At 43.1% G+C, this 27097-nt stretch overlaps 1 protein-coding gene across 1 annotated transcript in view; it reads left to right on the forward strand.

The window, feature by feature from the left end:
* Nucleotides 1-13843: 13843 nt before the first annotated feature.
* Nucleotides 13844-27097, forward strand: part of UBE2N (ubiquitin conjugating enzyme E2 N) — a 50473-nt gene continuing 37219 nt past the window's right edge. The window contains exon 1 of the mRNA XM_070409587.1: nt 13844-14036. Within this exon, the coding sequence (XP_070265688.1) occupies nt 14007-14036 (30 nt within the window). The 5' untranslated portion in view covers nt 13844-14006. The remainder of the gene's footprint in view (nt 14037-27097) is intronic.

Genomic DNA, 27097 nt, shown 5'->3' on the forward strand with positions numbered 1-27097 from the left:
AATGGGTTTGGTGATGAAGGAAGATCTATTGTATGTTTCTAAAAAGTATTTCACACATGACAGGTGATACTGAAAAAGGATTTTCTGTGTATCTTTTTTGAAAAAATGTCTATTCGTATCCTTTGCCATTCTTTAATCAGATTATTTGGTTTTTTGTTGTTGAGACATACAGATGACCAACAGGCACATGAAAAAAAGTTCCATATCACTTTATTATTAGGGAAATCCAAATACAATGAGATATAAAATGGCTAGTATAAAAAAGACAAGAAATAACAGGTGTTGGAAAAGATGTAGAGAAAAGTGAACCCTTGCTCGCTGTTGGTGGGAATGTACTTTGGTACATGTGAGAAATGCTCACCTATCTGAATTCAAATAATGGACTCAGAAACAGAAGTACCGTGAAAACGAGACTTTTAATACATTCTCGAGAGTGGGTGTCCACCCGGTTGTACAAGAACACGTGGGGCAGTGAATATAACCAATTTATTCAGTCCCTCCTCCAGTTCCTCATTGGCTGAGTACTATGAGGTCACCTGTTTCCTCATAGGTCACCTAGGTCTTGCTGTCTCCCATTGGGACTCTTTAAAAAGTTGGGCTGAGACCTTTTCTAGTTGCCTCCACCTACCCCTGTCTAGCTGAGGCAGGCACCTGGAGATTTCTACCATGATGCTGGCTCATGTCCACAGTTCCTTGTTCTTAAATCCTCCTCCCTCCTCCCTACATTCTGTTCGCCCTGGGGAAATTCAGCAACCATTTCCATCAAAAGCCAACCATGGTGGAGATGGATTACAGAGGCCCATTTCCTATAGTACAGCCACTATGGGAAACAGTATGGATATTCCTCAAAAAAGTAAGACTAGAGCTACCATATGACCCAGCTATTCCACTGCTGGGTATTTATCCAAGAAATATAAAAACACTAATTCAAAGAGATACATGTACTGCTAAGTTCACTGCAGCATTATTTATAGTAGCTAAGATATGGGGGAAAAACCTAAATGTCCACCAATGCGTGAATGGATAAAGAAGATTACATACATTCATATCATATATGATAAAAAGCTAATATGCAAATAGACCAAACAGCGGAACATCCAATCACAATGATGCGCACTGACCACCAGGGGGCAGATGCTCAACACAGGAGCTGCCCCCTGGTGGTCAGTGTGCTCCTACAGGGCACGAGCCACTCAGCTGGGAACCTCTCCCACCTCCATGGCAGCGCTAAGGATGTCCGACTGACAGCTTAGGCCCACTCCTGGTGAGTCATCCCCTGAGGACTCCCGGACTGCAAGAGGGTGCAGGATGGGCTGAGGGACCCTCACACCCCCGAGTGCACAAATTTCATCCACTGGGCCTCTAGTACATACATATAAATACATATACTATATAATAAAAGGCTAATATGCAAATTGTCCCTTAGACTGCGAGTTCAATTGGTAGTTAGACCAAGGACTGGGCCAGCTGGCCAACCGCCCGCAACCTCTCCCCCTGGCTGACTTGGCCCAATTGGCCCCAATTGGGGCGGGCCATCTGGACCCCCCCCCCCCCCCATGCACAAATTTGTACACCAGCCCTCTGGTGTGTGTATATATATATATATATCCTATGTAATAAAAGCCTAATATGCAAATTGACTGAATGGTGGAGCGACCAGTGGAACCACCAGTCACTATGATGTGCACTGACCCACCAGGGGGCAGACACTCAACACAGGAGCTGCCCCCAGTCTGAAGGCCCCAGGCCAGTCAAGGCAGGTGCCAGCAGGGGCCCCATGATAGCCCCACTGGTCACCCTGCAGAGGGAGGTGACTGGCGCCAGTGGGGGAGGGGGGGGCGGGGCTGGCCAGCGAGAGGGCAGCAGCAGGGGGTGGGGCCAGCCAGTGGACAGTACCAGGCCGGCCAAGGCGGGTGCCAGCAGGGGCCCCCAGATTGCCCCACCAGTTGCCCCGCAGATTGGTCCTGATCACTGGCCAGGCCTAAGGACCCTACCCATGCACAAATTTCATGCACCAGGCCTCTAGTAGATAGATAGATAGATAGATAGATAGATGATAGATAGATAGATAGATAGATAGATAGATAGATAGATAGATGATAGACAGGCACAGAAATGCATGCACACAATGAAATACTATTTAACCATAAAAAGTAACAAAATCTTGCCATTTGTGACAACATGAATGGACGTTGAGGGTATTAAACTAAGTGAAAAAAAGTCAAATGGAGAAAGACAAATTTGTATAATTTCACTTATATGTGGAATTTAAAAAACAAACAAACAAAACAAAACAAGCAGATACAGAGAACAGATTTGTGTGGTGATTACCAGAGGAGAAAGGGTTGGGAGGTGGGCAAAATGGGTTGGGGATCAATTGTATGGTAATAGATGTTACCTAGACTTTTGGTGAAGATCACTTTATAGTGTATACAGATGTTGAATTATAATGTTGTACACCTGAAACTTATACTATAATGTTATATATCAGTTTTACCTCAATTTTTAAAAAAGAAAGCTTTCTAGAACATGTCTGTTTGAAACTTAACCCAAAAATTAAGACCCAGTTTTTATAATAAGCATTGAGTATTCTCCTTAAGAAGTGTTTGCTACAGCCTGGCCGTGTGGCTCAGAGGTTGAGCATTGAACTATGAACCAGGAGGTCATGGTTCAATTCCTGGTCAAGGCTCATGCTTGGGTTGTGGGCTTGATCATTGATGTTTCTATCTCTCCCTCTCCCTTTCTCTCCCAAATCAATAAAAATACATTTTAAAAAAATAAAAAATAAATAAAACGCTTAAATGTATTTAATTTACTCCTTGATGGTTTTATTTTAGTTGCTAGTCTTATAAATAGAAAAAGAATTGTAAATGGAGCTTAAAAGCATAAGGAAAATCTAAACTTTACTGTTATTTAAAAAATTTGAATGTTAATTAAAAACCAATTTGTGGCCCTAGCTGGTTTGGCTTAGTGGATAGAGTGTCGGCCTGTGGACTACAGAGTTCCAGATTTGATTCCAGTCAAAGGCACATGCCCGGGTTGCAGGCTCGATCCCCAGTGGGGACTGTGCAGAAGGCAGCCAATCAATGATTCTCTCTCATCATTGATGTTTCTATCTCTCTCCCTCTTTCTTCCTCTCTGAAATCAATAAAAATATATTTTAAAAAAAACCCTAATCTGTGAATAATCTCCGTGTGCAGGAAAGCTGCCTCAAAGACACCAAAATACTCCTATCAGCATAAAGATATTCTTGCCCTCTTCTCTCAAAAATCACACCTGAACAATGAGAACAAGGATGGTAGCCAGCAGATGTAGGTATGGCCCCTGACTTAGCAGGACACAAGAAAGTTAAGCCTACAGATTCCACCATAGCTCAAATAGTTGATGGCACCAAGTATTAAAAGAAGAGGGAGTAAGGGGGGAGGGGGCTGGAATTTACGGAATGCTTAAAATTCAATGTAAGGTACAATTAGACCTCGGACTCTCATACCCATGAGCCCACCCTGATTTCTCTATTAGAAAATAAGTTCAAGATCAGAGCTCTTACCTTATTTTTATTTTACTAGCCTACCCTCACCCCCCACCTTGTTTATTTTTAAAACCCAGTTCTTAAGGAGGGTCCTGTACATGCTAGGTAGAGAATAATAAAGGAGGCAGGAAGCACAAAATATGTTCCAGGCATTATGTTACTGCTGGACTCACAGCACAAAGAATATGATGGTCCCTGCCTTAGAAAGGTATGCTGTGTGGTGAGGGAAGTAGGTAAACAGATTACTACAGATAACATTTTTTAGAGCATAATGTGCAAGATGTTTTATAGAGGATAAAGATTTCTCAGAGCAGGTTGAGAGAACAACAGGCAGATGGAATGGGAATTGCAGTTGAAAAGGCAAAATGTTGTGGGTGAGAAGACAAGATGAGAAAATTATGGTGTCAGAGTGTAGGTATGGTTGATCACAGGATATCCAAAGCAACAAGATTGTTCAGACTGTGGTCTGAGGTGGCCTCTGAGATGGAAAGTAAGCAGTAGGTTAAGAAAATATCAAGTGTTTTATGATTAGAAGGGAAGAGGAGTAAGTTTTCTGTCTGATGAATCCTCCTACATAATAAAAGGCTAATATGCAAATCAACCAAACAGCCGAACGACCGGTTGCTAGGATATGTACTGACCACCAGGGGGCAGATGCTCAACACAGGAGCTGACCCCTGGTGGTTAGTACACTCCCGCAGGGGGAGCGCCTCTCAGCCAGAAGTCCGGCTCACAGCTGGCAAGCACAGCTGTGGTGGCGGGAGCCTCTCTTGCCTCCACAGCAGTGCTAAGGATGTCCAACTGACGGCTTAGGCCCACTCCCTGCTGTTAGTTGGACATCCCCCAAGGGCTCCCTGACTGCGAGAGGGCACAGGCCAGGGTGAGGGACCCCCCTGATCCCTCCCCTCCCCCTGCCGAGTGCATGAATCTCATGCACCGGGCCTCTAGTTTAAAATAATGAGCTTGGTTGCTGGGTCTGCTTGGCCTTGTCTCTTTCCCTCCTCTCATTCTCTCTATTCCTTTTCTTCTAAGTGACTATGCCTAAAATTGGGGAGCTGATGGGGGAATATTAATATGCCCAAATTATTGCTGACTTAAAGTTGTGTTCTCCAATCAACTTTATTGGTAATGAAGGCAATATTTTTGTCTCCAGCTCTTTTAATTTGGTTATAATTTGAGGAGCCGAAAAGGGGGCTATTTAGTGGTTAGGAGAAAGTGAAAATAGGGAATATATGAAATGGGGCAACTTTAACCAAGCTGCTAAAATTATCAACATTATGAAAGTTGAGGCATGAGGATATGATTCTGTTTTTGTTCTAACTAGCCTGGGAACTTAAACTTTTTGAACTGTCCAGTCCTGTTTCAACACCTGGTTATACATATGGACATGCACCAGACCTCCAGATAACCCTCTGAATACTCTCCTGAAGGATTCACGTATCTAGATCACCTGACATCCATTATTCAGACCACAGGCTATGACCAGAACTCCTGGCACCAAGCCTCTGGACCTCCTGGCACCCGTCATCCAGACTGCCTGACATCTGACTGGTAACTGTCCTGAACCAATCCTAGGGCTAAGAATGCAGGACTGTGCTCACAGTTCTCAATGTATTATGCTTCACAATTTACAGCTTACACACATACATGTATATGTATGAAATTATTACATAATAAAAACATTTTATGCACACAAAGTAGAATCCAGACTGATAATTGTCAAGAATGCACTTTTTACTATAAGAACTGTTAACGTTTCCTTCCTCTTTGGTACACTTCTGGGGTTCTTTTTGGAAACTCTAAAACCCTATTAAAAATCTTAATCATGCCCTTGCCAGTTTGGCTCAGTGGATAGAGCATTGGCCTGCGGATGGAAGGGTCTAAAAAAACTTTATTATTTATTTCTAGGAAAAACCTCCAAATTCTTTTGAGTTCATTAGACATTGGCCTTCTCAAAACCTGGAATACTGAATAATCTGAAATTCTGAACACTTGGGCCAACTTAAGTGCCAACAATCTGAAATATCTAACACTTGGAGCAAGAGAATTAGAATAGGCAGGAGGAAATAGGGATCAAAAGGATAAAACAAAGAAAGAAAGAAACAAACAAAGAAAAAACAGGAAAAAGAACCCTGGCTGGTGTTGCTCAGTTGCTTGGAGTGTTGTCCTATACACCAAAAGGTGGTGGATTCAATTCCAGGTCATGGCACATACCAGGTTTCGGATTCAATCCCCAGTCAGGATGTGTTCGAGAGGCAACCCGATAGATGTTTCTCCCTCCTTCTCTCCTTCCTTCCCTTCCTCTCTTTCTTTAAGATCAATTAAAAAATAAAATAAACAGGAACAAGAAAATATAAATCAAGGTTGATGTTGCAACATTTTGTTTCCTTGAGCAGATCAGACAATGTAATTAGGACAGTGACTCTCAAGCTTCAGGCACGTCAGTGGTACCTTGGGAGCTGTTAAAAACAGATGCATGGGGCCTATGACTACCACTCAGATGATCTTGGGTGGGGCAGTGTGCAGTCTTTTCTTCCTCCCCCACCCACTTCCTCCCTGAGTCAGTGTTCATGAACCCTCTCCTCAGATACTTCTGTCTTGATCGCTCATCGTTTTCCTATGTTGCAGGAAATGATAAGGGTAGTTGCAAACAAATAGCCATCTGCCAGATGGCTATTGCTCATGAATGGAAACAGGGCCTCTCTTAGAAGGACTGATTTCCAAACTGATTTACTCCATGTTGTCTCTGAAAAGCATTAGGAACTTTGTGAAAAAACTTCTGTTGGGATGAACACAAACATCCTATGCTTTCCGTAAGCATGTACTTATGGATCATGAATCTACATCAACATTCTCAAACAGGTATTTATTTTCAGCCTGCAGTTATTGATTCATTCCCTTGACAAATATATTTTTTTGGAGCTCTCATATCGCAGGCCCTACACTGAAGCCCCAGGGGTACAGTGGTGACCATAATGGAAATAGTAATACATGACTCTGAGAAGCTCAAGTATAAATGCCCTAAGATATTACCTGAAGGGTAATGCATTCACTATTTTAGGACCAAAGTAAGGAACCTGTAATATTAGAGGGTAGAGGGTGGGGAAGTAGCAGGAGGCAGTAAAATAATGTTCTGGGGAGTAAAAGGTTTGCTCTAATTCCTCTAATTCCTCCAAAACTGCATTCTATTTTTTAAATAGGTTTTTGTTTTTTTGTTAATCATTGATTTTTTTTGAGAGTTAGAGGGAAGGAAGCAGGGAGGGAGAGAGAGAACATGGATGTGAGGTAGACACATCTATTGGTTGCCTCCTACACACCCCTTCTGGGGATAGAGCCGAAACCCAGGCATGTGCCCTGATGGAATGGAACTGGCAACCTCTAGGTACATGGGACAATGCTCAAGCAACTGAGCCACACCGGTCAGGGCTCCAACACAGTATTCTTGCTTCCTCTTTTCCTATATTATAAATTAAAAGGCATCTGCAGTTTGAGTCCGGGAAGGAACGTGGAAAAAAACCATGGATGAGAGTGAGGCCTGACAAAGAGCTGAAGATGATTAATTAGCTAAGAGCTCTGCTTAGCACTGTTCAGCTCAGTGAAGCTCTCCGATCACTATAATTTACTCAAATGCCATGGGCTAGCATCGTTTTCATAAGTTTTGAGGGTATAATACTTTTTGATCAGTGTTGAAAGAGCTTTGAATACCTTAGACTGTTGAAATTAGTGAATTGGATTCTTATTTTAATGGTTTGAGTAGATATCCACATGGCTCAAACTAAAAAGGGTACAGGAGTAAAGAGTGAAAATTCTTCCTTTTACCTCTGGTCTCCAGCTGTCCTCTCCTCTGAACAAATCCATTCAATTAGTTTTGTGGCTATTCTTATTATAAACCATATTTTATGGATATAGTAAGTAGAACTCTAAAGCATCTTTCCAATGTGAGAATAAACCTCATCTTGGCCCTGTGGCCACGTGTCCTGGAATGTATCCTGTTTTCAAAACTTTAATGAATCAGAAGTTCAGACTTTATTTTCCTGATGAGTATAATATGAGCTGTTCTCAAGGAGGAAGAGTGGGAATAACACCTAGAAGAGACATGAACATGTACAGTGTTTATACCCTAACAATCTCTGCCAAACTAGGTTATACTGTCAAGTTTTAAAAATCTGGTTTTTAAGGAAATTATACCTAGTTCTATCAATATCTATATTAATAATAGAGGAATATGGAAATTGTCTGGGATGCCGTCACAGTAACAGTAACAACAGAACAGAACAGGCTGCATGGGGAGACCAGACTGGCAGGGGGGTTAGTGAGGGACAATTAAATGACTGAACAGCAGGCTGTGTGGGGCAACCAGGATGGCAGGGGGGGCAGTTGGGGGCGACCAGGCCAGTGGGGGTTGAGGGGGGGCAGTTAGGGGCAATCAGGCAGGCAGGCAGGTGAGCAGTTAGGAGCCAGCAGTCCCGGATTGTGAGAGGGATGTCTGACTGCCAGTTTACAAAATAATAGCCATGCTAAATGCGATGTCATCTTCTATACACATATAATTGAAACTTCACAAAAATCACAATAAAATACATTTTATAGATAAAGAAAACCAAGGACAGGCAAAATTTGAAATCTGGGCAGGGGCTCCAAACACCTCACTTTTAAAAAAAAAAATTAATTCAGAGAGAGGAAGGGAGAGAAAGAAATAGAAATATTAATGATGAGTGAGAATCATTCATGGGCTGCTTGCTGCACACTCCCAACTGGGGATAGAGCCCGAAACCCGGGCATGTGCCCTGACTGGGAATTGAACTGGAATGGGTTCATTGCTAAATCACTGAGACACACTGGCCACGCAAACCCCTCATTCTTTTTGTTTGTTTTGTAGTTGTTTTTAATCCTTACCCGAGGATATTTTTCCATTGACTTTTATGGAGAGTGGGAGAGAGGGAAAGACAGAGAGAAACATTGATGTAAGAGAAACACATTTATTGCTTGCCTCTTACACAAGCCCTGACCAGGCCCAGGCCTGGGAGGAGCCTGCAACCAAGGTACGTGCCCTTGACCAGAATTGAACCTGGAACCCTTTGGTCCACAGACTGATGTTCTATCCACTGAGCCAAACCAGCTGGGGTAGCAAATCCCTCATTCTTAATCTGCATGTACTTACCATTCTAATAGAGAATAGCCAAAAGAAGGCAGGTGACTATTTTTTGTTTATATAGTTTGTTCTGATTTATTCAAAAATTTTCACTAAAATATTAGGATCCATTAAAATTACCCATGATGGTCCTAATGGTTTGGCTCAGTGGATAGAGCGTCGGCCTGTGGACCAAAGGGTCCCAGGTTCAATTCTGGTCAAGGGCATGTACCTTGGTTGCAGGCACATCCCCAGTGGGGTGTGTGCAGGAGGCAGCTGATCGATGTTTCTCTCTCATTGATGTTTCTGACTATCCCTCTCCCTTCCTCTCTGTAAAAAAATCAATAAAATAGTAAATAAATAAATAAATAAATAAATAAAATTACCCATTATGTTTATGCACACGAACAACAGTGTGGTGATTGTGAGGGATGGGGTGGGGTGAAAACACAATACAGTGCACAGATGATGTGCTGTAGAATTGTGCACGTGAAACCTGTATAATTTGGCTATACAGTGTCACTTCAATAAATTCAATTAAAAAAAATTACCCATGATATTTAAATACACATACCCAGGTCTCAGCATTGACCTAAAGAATTAGAATCTCTGGTGGGGTGAGTGGGGAGATGGAGAGAGGGGAAAGTCAGCATCTGGGAGACTGAGGCCCAAAGGGAAACAGAGGCAGTGGTGGTCAGGGAGAATGGCAGCTGCTTTTCTGGCAGGGGCATGGGTGCCAGGTACAGCACAAAGAACTGGGTCAAGCTTATAGGGTCCCTAGGCCTGGCCAGCGATCAGGGCTGATCGGGGCCTTCCTTACCCCCAGCTGCTGGCCGGAGCCTTCCTTTATTCCACGCTGCCCCCTGGTGGTCAGCACACGTTATAGCGAGTGGTTGAACTGGTCCGTTGAACTCCCGAGGGGACAATTTGCATGTTAGCCTTTTATTATATAGGATGAGTCCCTTGGTACATGTATTTAACCATGGGTACGTGTGTGTGTCTGTGCGGTATACATGTGGTCTTGCCACTTTACTTTCAAGAGGTGGAGTCTATGCCCCCTATCGTTTTTTTTTTTAAAGTTTTTCATTGTTTTTTTTTGTTAATCCTTTCCTGAGGATATTTTTCCATTGATTTTTTTAGAGAGAGTGGAAAGGAGGGACACACACACACACACACACACAGACAGACAGAGAGAGAGAGAGAGACATTGAATGATTGCCTCCTGTACGTGCCCTGAGGTACGTGCCCTTGATCAGAATTGAACCTGAGACTCTTCAGTCCTAGGCCCGAGGCTCTATTCACTGAGCCAAGTCGGCTAGAGCTATGCCCCCTACCTTTGAATTGGGTGGCCTTTTTTAACTTAGTTAACCAGTAGATTGTGGTAGGAATGATGCTATGTGACTTCCAAGGCTAAGCCAAAAAGATGATTCAGCTTCTGATTCTAGTTTTGCTAGCTAGAACAATCACTCTTGGAATCTAGCCACCATGCAGTGAGGAAGCCCAAGCTGCCTCAGGGAGAGACCTACTTGGAGAGGAATTAACAGCCAGAACCAACTTGCCAGCTATGTGAACCGTAGTGGAAATGGATCTATCCCCAGTTATACTGCCAAGACTAATATAGCATGGAGTAGAGATGTGCCTTTCTGCCAAGTCCTGCCCAAATTTGAAGATTCAAGAGCTAAATAAATGCTTGCTGTTATTTTAAGCACCAAGTGAGCTGGTTTGTTAGGCAATAATATACTTCTAACCTAATAGTCACTCTGCCTTTCTTCCTATATGGATGAATTCTGGGCTCTCTCTAAATATTCTGATAGTGTTAGGGGCAAATTTAGAATAGTGGGGACTAGCAATCATTATAAGAAATATTAATCATGCTCTGTTAACCATGATTGTTCTATTCTAATTAGAGAAAGCACATCCTAGCCTGGCTCAGTTGTATGCCCCTGGACAAGGGAGTTAAGGAATCCAGTCCATTCTCCTTATTTGAGAGCTGCCTGTTATCATGGAAAGATTAACCACCTTATCGTCTAAACAATGGAGTCATGGAGATGCCCACATTGCCTGTAACCTGTAACCATTATACCCATTCTTATTCCTTTTGCCTACTTGCCCATGTCATCTGTAGACGAAAAGGGCCACATGCTAACCTGACTAGCTCAGGGAAGGTTTGTGTGGCAGCCTTGCAAACTCAGAGACTTAAAGTAACCACAAAGGATGGTCTGAAATTAAAACTTTTTAAACTAAAAAGCAGCATATGGCTGGTATATTCCCTGACAAAGTTCAATCTTTATCTTAACTGAGCCTGTCTATTGTATTTTTGCATCTACAATAACATATCATTGGAATGTCAAAGTACTTTCCCTTTTTCCAGACCCCTCAAAACACAGGCACCAGAGACCACAAACCCCCTCATAGTTATTAATTGTTGGCTGTTAACTATCCTGCACCACTTGTGAGAAATGCTCAGCTCTCTGAATTAAAATAATGGACTCGGGACAGAAGTATGGGGAAAACGAGACCTTTAACACTACTCAAGAGGTGGTGTTTGTCAGGTTGTACCGGCACACATGGAGTAGCGGATCATAGGCGATTTAATCCCTAAGGTGTGAGAGTCCCTCCTCCGTTTCCTCATTGGCTGAGTAATAGGGGGTTAACAGTTTCCTCATACATTGCCTCAACAGTTTCCTCATAAGTTTTTGTCTCTTATTGGGTTAATTTTTAAAAATGGGCTGAGGCCTTTTCTAGTTGTTTCCACCTCCCCCTGTCTAGTTGAGACGGGTGCCTGGGGGGGGGGGGGGGGGGGCGGTTCCACCATGCTGCTGGCTCACTTACACAGTTCTTTGTTCTTATAGCCTCTGTTCTTATATCCTCTTCCCTCCTCCCTATGTTCTGTTTGCCTTGGGGAAATTCAGTAACCGTTTCCATTAAAAGTTGACTGTGCTGAAGATGGATCACAGAGGCCTACTTTCTACACCACTTAAGTAAAAGAAATATGTCTATCATTTTACTTTTTATCTAATCCCAGAGGTTTTCCTGCTTTGCTTCCTCCCACCTCCCTAGTCTATCACCAATGGATTTCATATAACCCATTTATGTCTCCTCTTGGGATTGTAATGTATAAAACAAAGTGCAAAACTGCCATTCTCCGGAGCATTGTCTCAATCCGTTGAGATCCTGCTTCCCGGCAATTATCGACAGTTTGGCTCAAATAAACTCACAAAAATTCTTCACAGGTTTGAATGTTTCTTACATTAACAAATCTTTGTCTTTCTACCCAATATAGGCAGCTGGCTTCTGGGGGGGGGGGGGAGGGGGGCGTGCAGAACAGATTTTCCCACAATGTCAGCATTATTGGAATAAATGCTCATACATGATTCACCCATCTGCTTAATTGGCTCAAGTAGTGACAGGCAGCCCGTACCCAATAGTTGCCTGGTTTCAAAAGTATCCTTGTCCAATTTACTTTACTTTCCCAGATTCCTCTAATCACAGAATCACACAGTTCAGACTTCTGGTTATTTGAAGTGCTCATTATTACCTCTGAGGTTTGGTTTCTCATCTAAAAAGCACTGGTAATAAGAAAGCCTATCTTATAGACTATATAATTGAGATAATTCATGTAATCATTTAGCATTGTGCCCAGCACAAAATGTTTTCTTTTATTATTCTTATAGATTTCTTGCATTTATATCCCTCATTTCTTTTCTTTTTTTTTTTTCCCTCATTTCTTTACTGCACTTTTTTTTTTTTTTTATAGTTTAACTAGAGGTCCGATGCACAAAATTCGTGCAAGGGACTTGCCGCAACGGCTGCCTCTGCCTCAGCCCCCGCCGCCACGGCTTATTCCAGAAGGTCATCTGGAAGGATGTCCAGTCTAATTAGCATATTATGCTTTTATAGTTATAGATGCCATGTCACAGGCTATTTTCTATGACTGGCTTGCTCTTCCCTACCAGATCAGTTACAATCTTACCTCATCCTTTGGGACTCCCACTTCTCCTTTGGGAAGCCTTCTCTGACTTCGCTAAGTAATTAATACCTCTCTGTGCTCAAATAGCACCTTGGAAGAACCTCTATTATAGCCCTTAACACATTGGGTTGTGATTAATTTTTCACTGGTGTTTCTTCTCCACTGGACTTTAAGTTCCTGGAAGGCAGCGTCAGAGTCTTTGTACTTTGTATCCTCATCTTCTAACCTAGTACCTGGCACACCTTCATTCACCATCTATATCTGTACTACTATGCTAGGAAACACGGTTGGTAAGCAGTTAAGGGGTCCAAGTTTTGGCAGGCTTCCCCAGGGGACAAAACAGCTCCACTTTCTCCTGCAAAATTTTGGAAAACGTTAGTTAACATCTCGGCCTAATTTGTGAGGTGGAGCCTACAGACCTTCTTAAGACTGCTGTGAAGATGAAGTAAAATAATATCTGCAAAAAGCCCATTACATAGCATTCAAACATCAGGATGTCACAAAATGCTTACCCAACCACCCCAATTTTGGGGCACCGTCACTCTAGTCCTCCTTTGGGGCCCCTGAGCACTATGGGTAATCCCTAAGGCTAAGCGATTACTCTGGGTCTCTAGTCCTCCAGCTAGTAACTCTGCGTCTCAACCACTAGGTCCAGAGGTTCAGAAGCCATTCTTCTTCCTTGCTCCAAACCCTTCTGTTTTAGCCTTCCCCAGGCTAAAGGGTGTGTCTAAGAAGCTTGATTTTTGCGAACTTTAGATATCAAAACTCTCTGGCTAGGGTTTTCCTGGGTAACTTGCGAGCCGTTAGAAGATTTGCGACCAAATTTTGGTCCTCCCCCTCTACGAGAAAGAAGCCTGCGTTTCAACTAGTAGACCGAGGTCGTTCCCTGCAGCGCCAGCCCCGGCCGCGCTCAGAGCAGGAAGGTTGAGTGGACAAACGAACGAACGAATGAATGGGCCGCGTCGGCGGCCGGAGGCCGGGCCTCTGTTACGTCGCCACGGGCGCGGGCGTGGCCGCGGATAGGAGCCTGCGGAGCGCGCCGCCCGCTCCCACCATCGCACGGAAGGCTCAATCTGGAGCATCGAAGCTCCCGCCGCCCAGCGCGCCCTCCCCGGCCCAAATCCCTGCCCCGTCGCGTTGCGTCACTTCCGCCACCTCAGGGCCGGGGCTGGGGCGGGGAGCGCCGGGGAGGGCCCAGGTCTGAGGGAACCCCACCCGCATCCACGTTCGAGCAGGGACTACATTTCCCGAGGGGCCTCGGCGGCGGCGGCGGGCGCGGCAACGTCCCCCCGGAAGTGGAGCCTGGGACTTCCACTCGTGCGTGAGGCGAGCGGAGCCGGAGACCAGACCGGAGGCCGAACTTGGGATCTGACAAGATGGCCGGGCTGCCCCGCAGGATTATCAAGGTAACCGCCCAGTCCGGCCTCCAGCTCCCAGCTCTGCTCTTGCCCGCTCGGCAGCGCGGTTGCTCGCTTCCGCCGGCCCGCGCTGGGAGGCCGCAGGCAGGCGGAGAGGGTCTGGCCAGGCGGCGAGCGAAGTCTGCGCTGGGGAGGGGGCGCGGGGAGACTTCCGGCCGCGGTGGGGCAGCCCCGCGGCGAACACCCGGGGCTTCCAGGCGGCCCCCTGAGAGCCGGGAAGGCCCGGCCTGCGCCCGGGTGGAGGGTGGGGTGGTGGGGTTCTGGTCTTGGGCGCGGGCCTCCGCGGTCTTTCAGACCACCCCCAGGCGGAGGCCGCGGGCGCGCGGGAATCGCGGCGGGGCCGGGACTCTGGGCGGGGGTGGTGGCCCGACACGGCTCCTCGATCCCGGATCCCCCTTCTCAGCCCGGGCGGGAGCTCAGGGGCGCCGCAGCCGCAGGTTCAGAATGAATGAAGCGGGAGGGTGAGGCCGGGCCGGGCCCTGCACCCGGGAGGGCCGCGCGTTCTGCCGCCGTCGGCACATGCTCGCACCCGGCATCCATCCTGGGTCCGGGGACTTGGGGGCTCCGCGTCCGACTGCCCCAGCTTCTGCGATCTCTTCCTTAAATCCGCTTCCGCTCGTTGTCTCCGCGAAGTGATTTTACTCTGGTTTGCAACCCCAGACCTGTTTTTGTTCAGAGGAAATAGTTCAATAGGGAACTGGGGGGGCTCAGGTCTGGGGACCTTTTAAAATCTTTTGCCTCTCGATTTTGTATACTTTTAATTATTAGAACGTTCTTCTGCTCTTTGTTAATAGTATACTTGGACAAGCACATATTGAACCCTGAAAAAATTCGGAATCATGGTTTTGTAAATTCTTTACATAAGTCCTCAAAGGTGAACTATTACTTGAACTCACTAAAAACCTTGCATTTTTTCGTGCGTTTTAATAAAGGAAATAAGTTGAATCTCTGTCTTGTTTAATGTTAGGTGGGGCAAAAGTAGGTTTACCATTGTGAGTACGTGAAGCACTTTATTCTTGTATGATTTTTATTAACCGCTGTGTTTTCCATAGGAATACCTACTTTTGCCCCACCCTGTATGTAAGTTAAAGGGATTAAATTGCAGCATCACTTTGCTTGATAAGACCAGGTGAATGTGTGTGTTTCAAAATTTGGGGGAGAAAACTACTATGTGAAAGAAAGACCTGTTGAAGGATGATGTGTTGGGTAGTGCTTCGTGCAGTTTCAGTTAAATATGTATGGGTGTCTCTGATCTAAGAGGTGCTTGATTTAGAGAAACAGGACATTTTATGAGATAGAAATTATAATAATGTGGACCTTCATAGTGAGAAATTCGTTGTACTCTATCACAGATTTGTCTTGGACTTTGTCCAAGGAAGTTTATTGCTGTATGCATTGCGAGGGCCTTACAGTGTAGTTTTAGTTATAATGCAGTCACGGCTGCAGTGGTCATGTTTATTGAGGGCTCAGTTGAAAATGAGAGGTGGAGGGAGGATAGAGCTCTACACCAAATATTCTCGAATTGTTATTTACTACTCAGGTTATTGATTAAGCACATAATATAATTTGACATTCAAGATAATTCTCCAAAATACATAATGAATTAAAGGCTTAACATATTTTTCCATTTTTGCTTGATTCTTAAGATACTGTGCAGTAACATGAAAGCCTTGATGGAAGAGTAAATTCTGTCTAACCTTGTTTAAAGTGATAATGACTTAAGGTAATAAGTTCAAGTTTTCATAATTCAATTTATTTGGCACACAATAATGTTTACACTAGGCATTTACGTTTTACTATTTAAACCAAGACAACGATAACTCATAATTTTAATTTTATAGTATTTTGTTGGTATCTCTTTAATGAAAGGTGCTGTGATTTGGGTTTTATCTTATAAAACTTAGATGGTTCTTATTTTATGCCATTTGTAGCTTAAAAGAACGGCTTTCTCCAATCCGTAGGAAGGATTAAAAGATTATGCTGTGTGTGTTTTTTAGTGCCCATGCTTATATGATGTAGGTTTTTCCATAATCAATGAAAATGTCTATTTTTAAATATCAGAATTTTAAAAAAGTTTGTTTCTTCTCTCACAACCTCAACACAAATTTCTTTGTGGAATTTAATGGTGGTGGTGGTAGGGTAACTCTACTGTCCTAAATGATAGGAACATACTATCCTTCATTGGACAACTGTAATATGATGCTATCTATCTCAAAATGGTCATTATTTACCTTTGCAAAATTCTTTAACCATTTGATACCTGCAGGAATCTTGTGATGTGGACAATACAGTTGATAGTCTAAAAACCCATTGAGATCACTTTTGGCAAGAGGAAGAATTTGGATATTGATTCAGTATGACCTTCCTCAGTCTCTTGTTATTATGAAATGAAATAATGTATGTAAGAGTACCTTGAGATCTGTAAGTAACTATACAAATATAAGAATTACTATTCACCCAGTTGGATTTCTGTTTTCAATCCAGTAGCAAATCCTGTAGGCTCCACTTTCAAAATATATCCTGAATCAGACTCATTTCATCATCTTTCTGAAACCACTGTTCAATTGTTGCCTGGCCTACTATATCCATCTCCTTTCGGCTTAAAAGGAGTTTTTTTTTTTTTTTTTTTTTAAATATATTTTATTGATTTTTTTATAGAGAGGAAGGGAGAGAGATAGAGAGTTAGAAACATCGATAAGAGAGAAACATCGATCAGCCGCCTCCTGCACATCTCCCATTGGGGATGTGCCCGCAACCCAGGTACATGCCCTTGACTGGAATCGAACCTGGGACCTTTCAGTCCACAGGTTGACGCTCTATCCACTGAGCCAAACCAGTTTCGGCGTTAAAAGGAGTTTTTAAAAATATATATATTCTATTGATTTTTTACAGAGAGGAAGGGAGAGGGATAGAGAGTTAGAAACATCGATGAGAGAGAAACATCGATCAGCTGCTTCCTGCACACCTCTTACTGGGGATGTGCCTGCAACCAAGGTACAAGCCCTTGACTGGAATCGAACCTGGGACCTTTCAGTCCACAGGCTGATGCTCTATCCACTGAGCCAAACCAGCTAGAGCAAAAGGAGATTTTTTAAAAATATAGATCATGTCACTACCCTGCCCAGAATTTTACAAAGGTTCTCCATCCATCACACTTAGAATAAAACCTTGACTACCACCTCCCACCCCCCACCCCCAATACCTACAAGGTCCTCCATGTCACTGGGATCTGCCTACCTCTGAGATTATCTCCTGCACTTCACTCCTTTTGTTGCTCCACTTCAACCACACTGTTGCTTTGCTGTATCCTATACACTGGAACCTTGTTTATTCTAGTCACAGGGCTTTCCTCCTGTTTATTGCATTGCTTATTGTTCAGTTCTTGGCTTACATGACATATCTTCTGAAAGGTTTACCTTAGGATTCCTAAAACACAGTTTTCCTCTCCCCCTCCTCCTAGTTTCTCTTCATTCTCATATTTGCCTCTCTTCTGTCTAGCATTTACCACTACTCCAAGTTATATTATTTACTTTTTATCTCTACTCCCACTAAACTCTATGAAGGCAAGGACTCTTGAGTGATTTGGGCATTACTCTAATTCGTAGAACATGTTGTAGGCACTAATATATTTTATTGATTTCTTTTAGAGAGAGGAAGGGAAAGGATAGAGAGATAGAAACATTGATGAGAGAGAAACATCAAATATCTGCTGCCTCCTAAATGCCCCCCACTGGAGATCGAGCCTGCAACCCGGGCATGTGCCTTGAGCAGGAATCGAACTGGGAACCTCTTGGTTCTTGGGTTGACACTCAACCACGGCACCACACCAGCCAGGCAGCACTGATATATTGATTGGATGAATGGATGTGCTTCAGTCTCTTTGGAAGAAAGTTTTAGGAAAGTTATTCTATATCATAATTTGACAGTGTTACTACTTAGTAGACTCTATCTGAACCAATCACTGAGCTAAACAGTCTCTTTTTCCACCCATAATCATTAAAAAACAAAAGCCAATCTTTTATTTTGTTGCCTTGGAAATATTTAAATTGAAAGGTTATGAAAGGTACATAAGAGGAAGATTTAAGGTTCTAAAAGGTACATAGAGGAAGATTTAAGACTCTCATCTGTCCTTCAGCATTCCAGTTTTATCCTCCCCAGACAACCACTATTTTTATTGTACTAATATATCCTTCTAAAGACCAGAGACTTAGTTCATGCATATATGTTAATCCCATTGCCTTCCTCATGCAAATACCTTGATTCTCTGCTCTCTCCCATTATATAGAGGTGAGTAATGCTGTAATGAAAAGTCTTATATATAGTGGTATTTTGCACATGTTTGAGTTAATACTGAATCTTAGCAGTTCTGTGTTCAGCTAGATGCAGCGGTTCTCAACTTGTGGGTCACGACCCCTTTGGCGGTCTAACGACCCTTTCACAGGGGTCGCCCAATACCATCCTGCATATCAGATATTTACATTACAATTCATAACAGTAGTAACATTACAGTTATGAAGTAGCAACGAAAATAATTTTATGGTTGGGTCACAACACATGAGGAATTGTATTTAAAGGGCCAGAAGGTTGAGAACCACTGAGCTAGAGGCTTAAAATTTTTAACTCTTCCCTCCAGGGCCAAAGGGACTGAGCAATTAAAGCTTAAAGTCATATAGGTTAAAGTGTACCTAAAGTAAGAGGTCTTTCCTAATCTCTCTGTCACAAAAAAGAACCAGTTATTTTGGGAACAAATAAATGAGATCAGTAGTTGTGGCCTTGGTCAAAAACAAATTTATTTCAGCTTTACATGTTGTACTGACAGTGACATTCCTTTGTCTTCTCAAAATTAATCATGAAAACAATAAAATATAACCTTAGCAAACTGTGGTTAACTTACTGAAGGAGTTGCCAATGATATCACAGATAAGGGTTTAATCTCCAACATTTACAGGGAACTCATACAATTTAACAAAAAGAAGATAAACAATCCAATAAAAAATGGGCAACAGACCTAAATAGATAGTTTTCGAAAGAAGACAGAAAGAAGGCCAAGAGACATATGAAAACATGCTCAAAGTCACTAATCATCCGAGAGATGCAAATCGAAACGACAATAAGGTACCATCTCACACATCTCAGAATGGCTATCATCAACAAATCAACAAACGACAAGTGTTGGCGAGGATGCGGAGAAAAAGGAATCCTCATGCACTGCTGGTGGGAATGCAGACTGGTGCAGCCACTGTGGAGAACAGTATGGAGTTTCCTCAAAAAACTAAAAATGGAACTCCCATTTGACCCATTGATCCCACTTCTAGGAATATATCCCAAGAAGCTAGAAACACCAACCAGAAAGGATATATGCACCCCTATGTTCATAGCAGCTCAATTCACCATAGCTAAGATTTGGAAACAGCTAAGTGCCCATCAGTAGATGAGTGGATTAAAAACCTGTGGTACATCTAAACAATGGAATAAATACTACACTGCAGTAAAAAAAGAAGGAATTCTTACCATTTGCAACAGCATGGATAGAATGGGAGACCATTATGCTAAGCGAAATAAGCCAGTCAGAGAAAGATAAATATCACATGATCTCACTCATTTATGGAATATAATGAACAACATAAACTGATGAACAAAAACAGATCTAGAGACAGAAGCATTGATCAGACTGTCAAACCTCAGAGGGAAGGTAGGGGAGGGTGGGGGTAAGGGGGAGAGATCAACCAAAGGACTTGTATGCATGCATATAAGCCTAACCAATGGACACAGACAACAGGGAGGTGAGGGCATGAGTGGGGGGGGGGGGGCTTGGGTGGTTAATGGGGGGATGAGGACACATATGTAATGCCGTAATTAATTTAAAAAAAGATAAAAATAGCCTAAACCGGTTTGGCTCAGTGGATAGAGCGTTGGCCTGCGGACTGAAAGGTCCCAGGTTCGATTCCGGTCAAGGGCATGTACCTGGGTTGCGGGCACATCCCCAGTAGGAGGTGTGCAGGAGGCTGCTGATTGATGTTTCTCTCTCATCGATGTTTCTAACTCTCTATCTTTCTCCCTTCCTCTCTGTAAAAAATCAATAAAATATATTTAAAAAAAAAAAAAAGATAAAAATAAACTTAAGAAGTTGACTTACTTGGTTAAAACCTAGCAAACGAATCTGAGATTAGAATTTCATCAGTCTTTTCTAAAATTTACTTTTCTGTTTGGTGAGGTTTAGTTTCAAATTATTAAAAACCTGATATGGGAGTCTCAGGCCTGGTGCCATCTTCCACACCCTCATCTTGAGAGGGCCTGAGGGGCCTGTCCTCTCTCACCTTACTTCTGGGCTTTTGGACTGTTTTATTTCTGCTGTGATTTTTCCCCACGCCCAAATCCCCTCCTCCCTCACATTCAGGTAGCTGAGACTCAGCACTGCCCTGACCAGGGTCTGAGGCTGCAGATGACCAGTACTCAAAAACAAAAAAAAAAACAAAACTTGATATGATCTGACTTTGCATTGAGACTTGAGTTCTGCTTATTTTTTACTTCAATAATTTTGATTTTAAAAACACAGCACTTTTTCCTATCACTATTTAAAAGCCACTCATTTAAAATATATACGGTAGTTTTTAGTAAGAAAAGTGATTCAGAAAACTGCGGCTTAAAAAAAAAACATCTTCACCGAGGGTATGTTTTTATTGATTTAAAAGAGAGAGAAACATTGATGTAAGAGAAGTATCGATTGGTTGCTTCCCCTTAGCACCCTGATCAGGATTGAACCCAAAACCTAGGTATGTACCCTGACCAGGATTGATCCCTTGACCTTTCTCTGTATATTGGACAATGCTCTAACCAACTGAGCCATGCTGGCAAGGACAAACTGAACCTTTTTTAAAAGTGTTGCAAATTGTTGGTGGGTAATGTATCGTCATCCGTTGGCCCCTCTTTCTCCACCATTTAAAGAAAGGCATGCATAGCTTACCATGATGATGATGGACTTGTTATCTACACTAATAAAAGAGAAAAATGGTAATTGTCGTACGACCGCTACCCTTCCGATTGGCTAATCAGCGTATCCTTATGCAAATTAACTGTCAACCAAGATGGCGGCCGGCAGCCAGGCAGCTGGAAGCGAACGTGAGGCTTGCTTGCTCCCGTGACTGCAGACTCCAACGTTCCCCGGCCTTGCCGGACTCTGAGCTGGCAGTTTGAAACATTCTAACAAATATAGGCCGGGATCTCAGAGCTGAAGTTATACATTGTTTCGATTATAGAACGGCAAACAAACCAGCAGCGGAAGCCTCAGAGCTAGAGCCAGAGCTAAAGCTGGCCCAGAAGAAAAGAAAAAAAGGAGCGGTTGGGAGCTTCCCGCCAGCCTGAAAGCAGCCCTCAGCCCCTCACCCAGACTGGCCAGGCACCCCAGTGGGGACTCCCACCCTGAAGGGTGTGTGACCAGCTGCAAACAGCCATCATCCCCTCATCCAGGCTGGCCAGGCACCCCAGTGGGGACCCCCACCCTGATCCAGGACACCCTTCAGGGCAAACCAGCCAGCCCCCAGGCCTCTATCCTATATAGTAAAAGGGTAATATGCCTCCCAGCACCGGGATCAGCGGAGCCGTGAGGCCTCCTGGCACCAGATCAGCGTGACTGGGGGCAGCGCCCAAACCCCCTGATCGCCCTGCGGCTCTGTGTGTGACAGTGTGTGGCGTCCCAACCCCCTGATCAGCCCTGCTCTGTGTGTGACAGGGGGTGGTGCCCCAACCCCCCTCCCCCCGCCCACGGGCCCTGCTCTGTGTGTGACGGGGTAGAGCCATAACCTCCCCATCGGCCCTGCCCTGAGTGTGACAGTGGTGGCGCCCCAACCCCCTGATCCACCCTGCTCTGTGTGTGACAGGGGGCAGTGCCCTAACTCCCCTATCGGCCCTACTCTGTCCGTGACAGCGGGGAGCTCCCCAACCCCCTGATGGGCCCTGCTCTGTGCATGAGAGGGGGAGCTCCCCAACCCCCTGATGGGCCCTGCTCTGTGAGTGACAGGGGGCAGCGCCCCAACCCCCTGATTGGCCCTGCTCTGTGCATCACAGAGGGTGGCGCCGCAACCTCCCCATTGAACCTGCCTTGAGTGTGACAGGGGGCGGTGCCCCAACCCCCCAATCAGCCCTACCCTGAGCTTGACTGAGGGTGGCATCGCAACCTCCCAATCCGCCCTGCTCTGTGCATGACGGGGCGACGCCCCAACTCCCCAACTCCCCAATCAGCCCTGCTCTGAGCCCGACCAGGGGCTGCACCTAGGGATTGGGCCTGCCCTCTGCCACTCAGGAGCAGGCCTAAGCCAGCAGGTCGTTATCTCCCGAGGGGTCCCAGACTGCGAGAGGGCACAGGCCGGGCTGAGGGACCCCCTCTTCCCCCCCGAGTGCACAAATTTTTGTGCACCGGGCCTCTAGTAAATTATAATTAAAACATCCTTAGGAAACAAAATAAACTGATAGTAAAAATTTGACTAGGGACAGTATGGTTCTTAGCTCTTTGGGTTGTTCCAATTGAGTTTTCTGACCTTCTTAGGACAATAAACCATGGTTTTTGTATATGACTTCTAGGGATCCTGTCCCCATGGATTCCAGGTTAAGAATCCCTAGACTACTTTTGGTAATGATTAAACTTCCAAGCTTATAAGGATATTGTTTAATATGTTACCTAATGTTTTTATTATTAAATATGAGCATAATTGAAAAGTTAAAATAGTAGTTGAGTGTTATTTTTTAAGTTTCTCTGTGTCAAGCACTTTCTTCAGTTTAGACTGATCAACTCCCACGCTATAGAAATTATCAAGCACTTTCTGAGTACCCACCATGCTAAATGATAATAGTATCAGAAATGCTATGTGTTTACTTTGTGGAAGTTCTGAGTTATTTTCACACTTGTGACTATCTATAGCCATAGAGATTTAACACAGTAAAGATACCATCCTTTTTCTTTTCTGATGAGTCTGTAGGCCAAAGGAGTTGGATCACTAGGAGTCCCCACTTGCAAGTCAGTACCTTTGCTTTTTTCTTATACCTAGTAGTTTGGTTTACTGGTGGGTAAATGGGTTTAAGAAGAAAACAATTTACCCTAAATAGTATGGATTCTGAACATACATTTAAATCTCTTATTTATTATGGGGTGGGGATGCATATGCCAGAAATGAGAAAATGAGATTAGCATTCAGCAGGGGCTTTGAACATTACAGTTGTAGTCAACACAATTGTGATGTAGGTGCCTAATTACTGTTATATAATTTTACTTTCTAAAAACAAAATAGATCTAAAAGGTATAGTATATGTAGTAATGTGATAATCAAGAAATCAAATTATTTTTTGTGTGTGAAAGATGAATCAGTGGCATTATACAGTTGAAATTTTCTTTGCAAATGTAGTGAATGAAGGACATCAGCATGAATATACAAATTAGGAGATGGAATAATGGGGAGACAGTTAACTTCAGCTAAAATCTCAGCAGCTTTTAAAATATATATATATATATGTATAATTCAGCTGTTTCTAAATAATTCGGATTCAGCTATAATTGAAAGTATTTTAGATGTTGATTTCAGAATCTAATGTTGACACATTTTACCTTTTAAAAAAGTTGGCTATTTCCTCTTCAGATTTTTAAACTCCTTTAATTTTCAGTACCATCACAGTATGTCACTATTAGAGGTTTGGTCTATTTTGGGCAAATCAATTTTATTTTCAAAGTCTTTATAATCTAGTAATTGAAGGCATGATTACCAAGGGAATACTAGAAAGAAATATAATGTGTTATTTGTGTCTTGAGACCATGGGTGCTTTTTATCTCTTTACTACTTTTTAAGATTTCTTTATAGTCCATACTAAAAAAAAATGTTGACCCTGTAATGTTGCTGTTTTTACTGACCCTTAAGGACTATTGGTATTGCCATTCCCTACCCCCTTTTACCATGGGGTGGGGCAAAAGTGGCTTTCGTAAACTAGTAAGAGCCCAAAGCCAAATTTCGGTCTTTTGTAACATTGTGATTTGTGTACCTTTTTAAAAAATTTTTTTATTTTATTGATTTTTTTTTTTACAGAGAGGAAGGGAGAGGGATAGAGAGTTTGAAACATTGATGAGAGAGAAACATCAATCAGCTGCCTCCTGCACACCCCCCACTGGGGATGTGGCCGCAACCAAGGTACATGCCCTTGACTAGAATCGAACCCGGGACCCTTGAGTCCACAGGCCGACTCTCTATCCACTGAGCCAAACCGGTTAGGGCTGTATGCCTTTTTATTATCTATCCATTTATGAGATATGTTTCAGTTCAATTAAATTAACATTTATTGAATACATAATATGTATTCAGCACAAAGCCAGGTGAACAAGATAGGCATCCTTACCTAGTAGAAAACAATTGTGAAACACAAAGTTATAGTGAGGTGTGTTATGAAAGAAGATACACATGGGATTTAAGGATATCTAAGGATGAAGGAAAGATACTTGTTGAGCAAGTGTTTTAAATTTGAAGAGGAGGAAGAGTTTTGGGCAAAAGGAATAGCAGATGTAAAAGTTGGAAGGAGAGAGAGAATGAATGAATGAATGAATATGAATGAGAATATATATAAATGCATAGCATATTCCAGAAATCCAGTGTGTGTGGTGCCTACTGTTTAATTACTAACTTCAGATAGTTCGCATTAAGCATTCTTGGGCAAACAAAGCTTTGTTGGGTTTTGAATTGTTAAATTAATACTTAGTCTTTGAATTATATTTATCAGAGTGTGGCAACTATTCTCTAAGTGGGATTGGTTTTACAGTTTTTATTATGTAAACAATAGAAATATTTTATGGAGCACTTAACTGTATATGAGGAATTGTTCTAAGCATAATACATGCTTTAATTTATTTTAACAGTAATTCTGTGATGGTGGGTACAGTTTTATCTCTATACTAGAGGCCCAGTGCATAGATTCATGCACCGGTGGCATCCTTCGGCCTGGCCTGCGGGGATAGGGCCAAAACCGGCCCTACAACATCCCCCAAGGGGTCCCAGATTGCAAGAGGGTTGTTCTCAGGTGACGCACCCCGGAATCAGGCTCCCTCCTCTCTGATTCCAGGCGCGTCACCTGAGAACCACAGCTGCCAAGTCACTGCAGCTCCTGCGTCAAGCGTCTGCCCCCTAGTGGTCAGTGCAGGTCATAGCTACTGGTCGGAGCATCTGCCCCCTAGTGGTCATTGTTCATCATAGTTACCAGTCGGATGGTTGGACGGTCACTTAGGCTTTTACATATATAGATTACGGATATGGATAGCTGCACAGAGGGATTAAGTAATTGATGGAGTTGTGATATGAACCCAGGCAATCTGGTTTTATAGACTGTGGGTACTGTAGATTGAATGTGCCAGAACATATCTGCTCCTATGTGATAACTGAGTATATGTATTTTTTTTTAAACATCTGAGCAAGTATATGAGAATGAGTGCTCATTTCTTTCTTTTTTAAAAAATATATTTGATTGATTTTTCACAGAGAGGAAGGGGAAGGGATAGAGAGTTAGAAACATCGATGGGAGAGAAACATCAATCAGCTGCCTCCTGCATGCCCCCTACTGGGGATGTGCCTGCAACCAAGGTACATGCCCTTGACCAAATCGAACCTGGGACCCTTCAGTCTGCAGGCTGATTCTCTATCCACTGAGCCAAACCGGTTAGGGCGAGTACATGTATTTTTATATTTTATCATTTGGATGCATGAAGCGAAAATATGTTCATGTGCAGAGTCTATAGTGCTTATTTAGCTTTCTTTTTTTTTTTTTTTAAATCAAAAGTCTCCTTATTGTAGTTGGAGTTCCTGTTTAGTTTGCCTTAATATGGTATGCTCCTGCTCTCTAGTGGCATATTTCTTACCTACCTTCCTGGATGTCTGGATTTGGGGAAGTGTGGGGTTCCAGTGAGAAGGAACTAAAGAGCAGCTATTTCTCTCCTGGCCGGCCTTCCTTCCTTCCTTCCTTCCTTCCTTCCTTCCTTCTTTCCTTCCTTTCAACATACTTATATTTGATCGCTCACTTGCTATTTCTTACCAGCAAAATTCATTTTAGGTATCACCGGGTTAGACTATACCACTCTAATGTTAATTTTAAACAATGTTTTTTGTTTGTTTGTTTTTCATTCAGTAAGCCTAAAAATGAATTACAATTAAATTGAATTTTGTGTTTTCCACTCAGGGATGGTGTATGTACCTATTTAATTTAATTTTTGCTTTTACAGTTGAGGCACAATGATTTACATAAAGCTTGAAGTTTCTTTAGATGTGAAAGAGCTAGTACCCCTATTTATATGTATCTTTTCAAATACAACACTCTGTCCGTCCTGTCTTTATTACTATTATTATTATTTTAATATATTTTATTGACTTTTTACAGAGAGGAATGGAAAGGGATAGAGAGTTAGAAACATCGATGAGAGAGAAACATCGATCAGCTGCTTCCTGCACACCCCCTACTGGGGATGTGCCCGCAACCGAGGTACAAGCCCTTGACTAGAATTGAACCTGGGACCCTTGAGTCTGCAGGCCGACGCTCTATCCACTGAGCCAAATTGGTTAGGGCCGTCCTGTCTTTATTGTTGCAATTCAGACAAAGGGTTAAACTGAAAGTGCTGCAAGCTCCATTCAGTTTCTGCCACTGACTGTGATAGATCAGTGAGTCTTTGGCCAAACCTTGCATATTTCTCCCATCCAAGTAGTAACCAGGTCCGACCCTGCTTAGCTTCCGAGATCAGACGAGATCGGGCGCGTTCAGGGTGGTATGGCCGTAGACTTGCATATTTCTTATCAGAATCTTCTCCTAGTTTAATTTTGTGGGATGCCAATGTATTGAGTGGTAGGTACTAGAAGATATTTTCTGTGAATACTGGTTTTTACTTTTATTTTTCAAACTATAAGACAAAGTTTTCTTAGAAAGTCACAGAGGTAGAAGTGAGTCATAGAAGAAATGGGCTCTGGAAACAAAGTTACAGAGGCAAGCCCTAACTGGTTTGGCTCAGTGGATAGAGCATCAGCCTGCGGACTGAAGGG

Source organism: Myotis yumanensis, unplaced genomic scaffold, assembly GCF_028538775.1.
Source record: "Myotis yumanensis isolate MYYU_CA2020_CCGP unplaced genomic scaffold, mMyoYum1.0.hap1 SCAF_3, whole genome shotgun sequence".
Taxonomy (NCBI): domain Eukaryota; kingdom Metazoa; phylum Chordata; class Mammalia; order Chiroptera; family Vespertilionidae; genus Myotis; species Myotis yumanensis.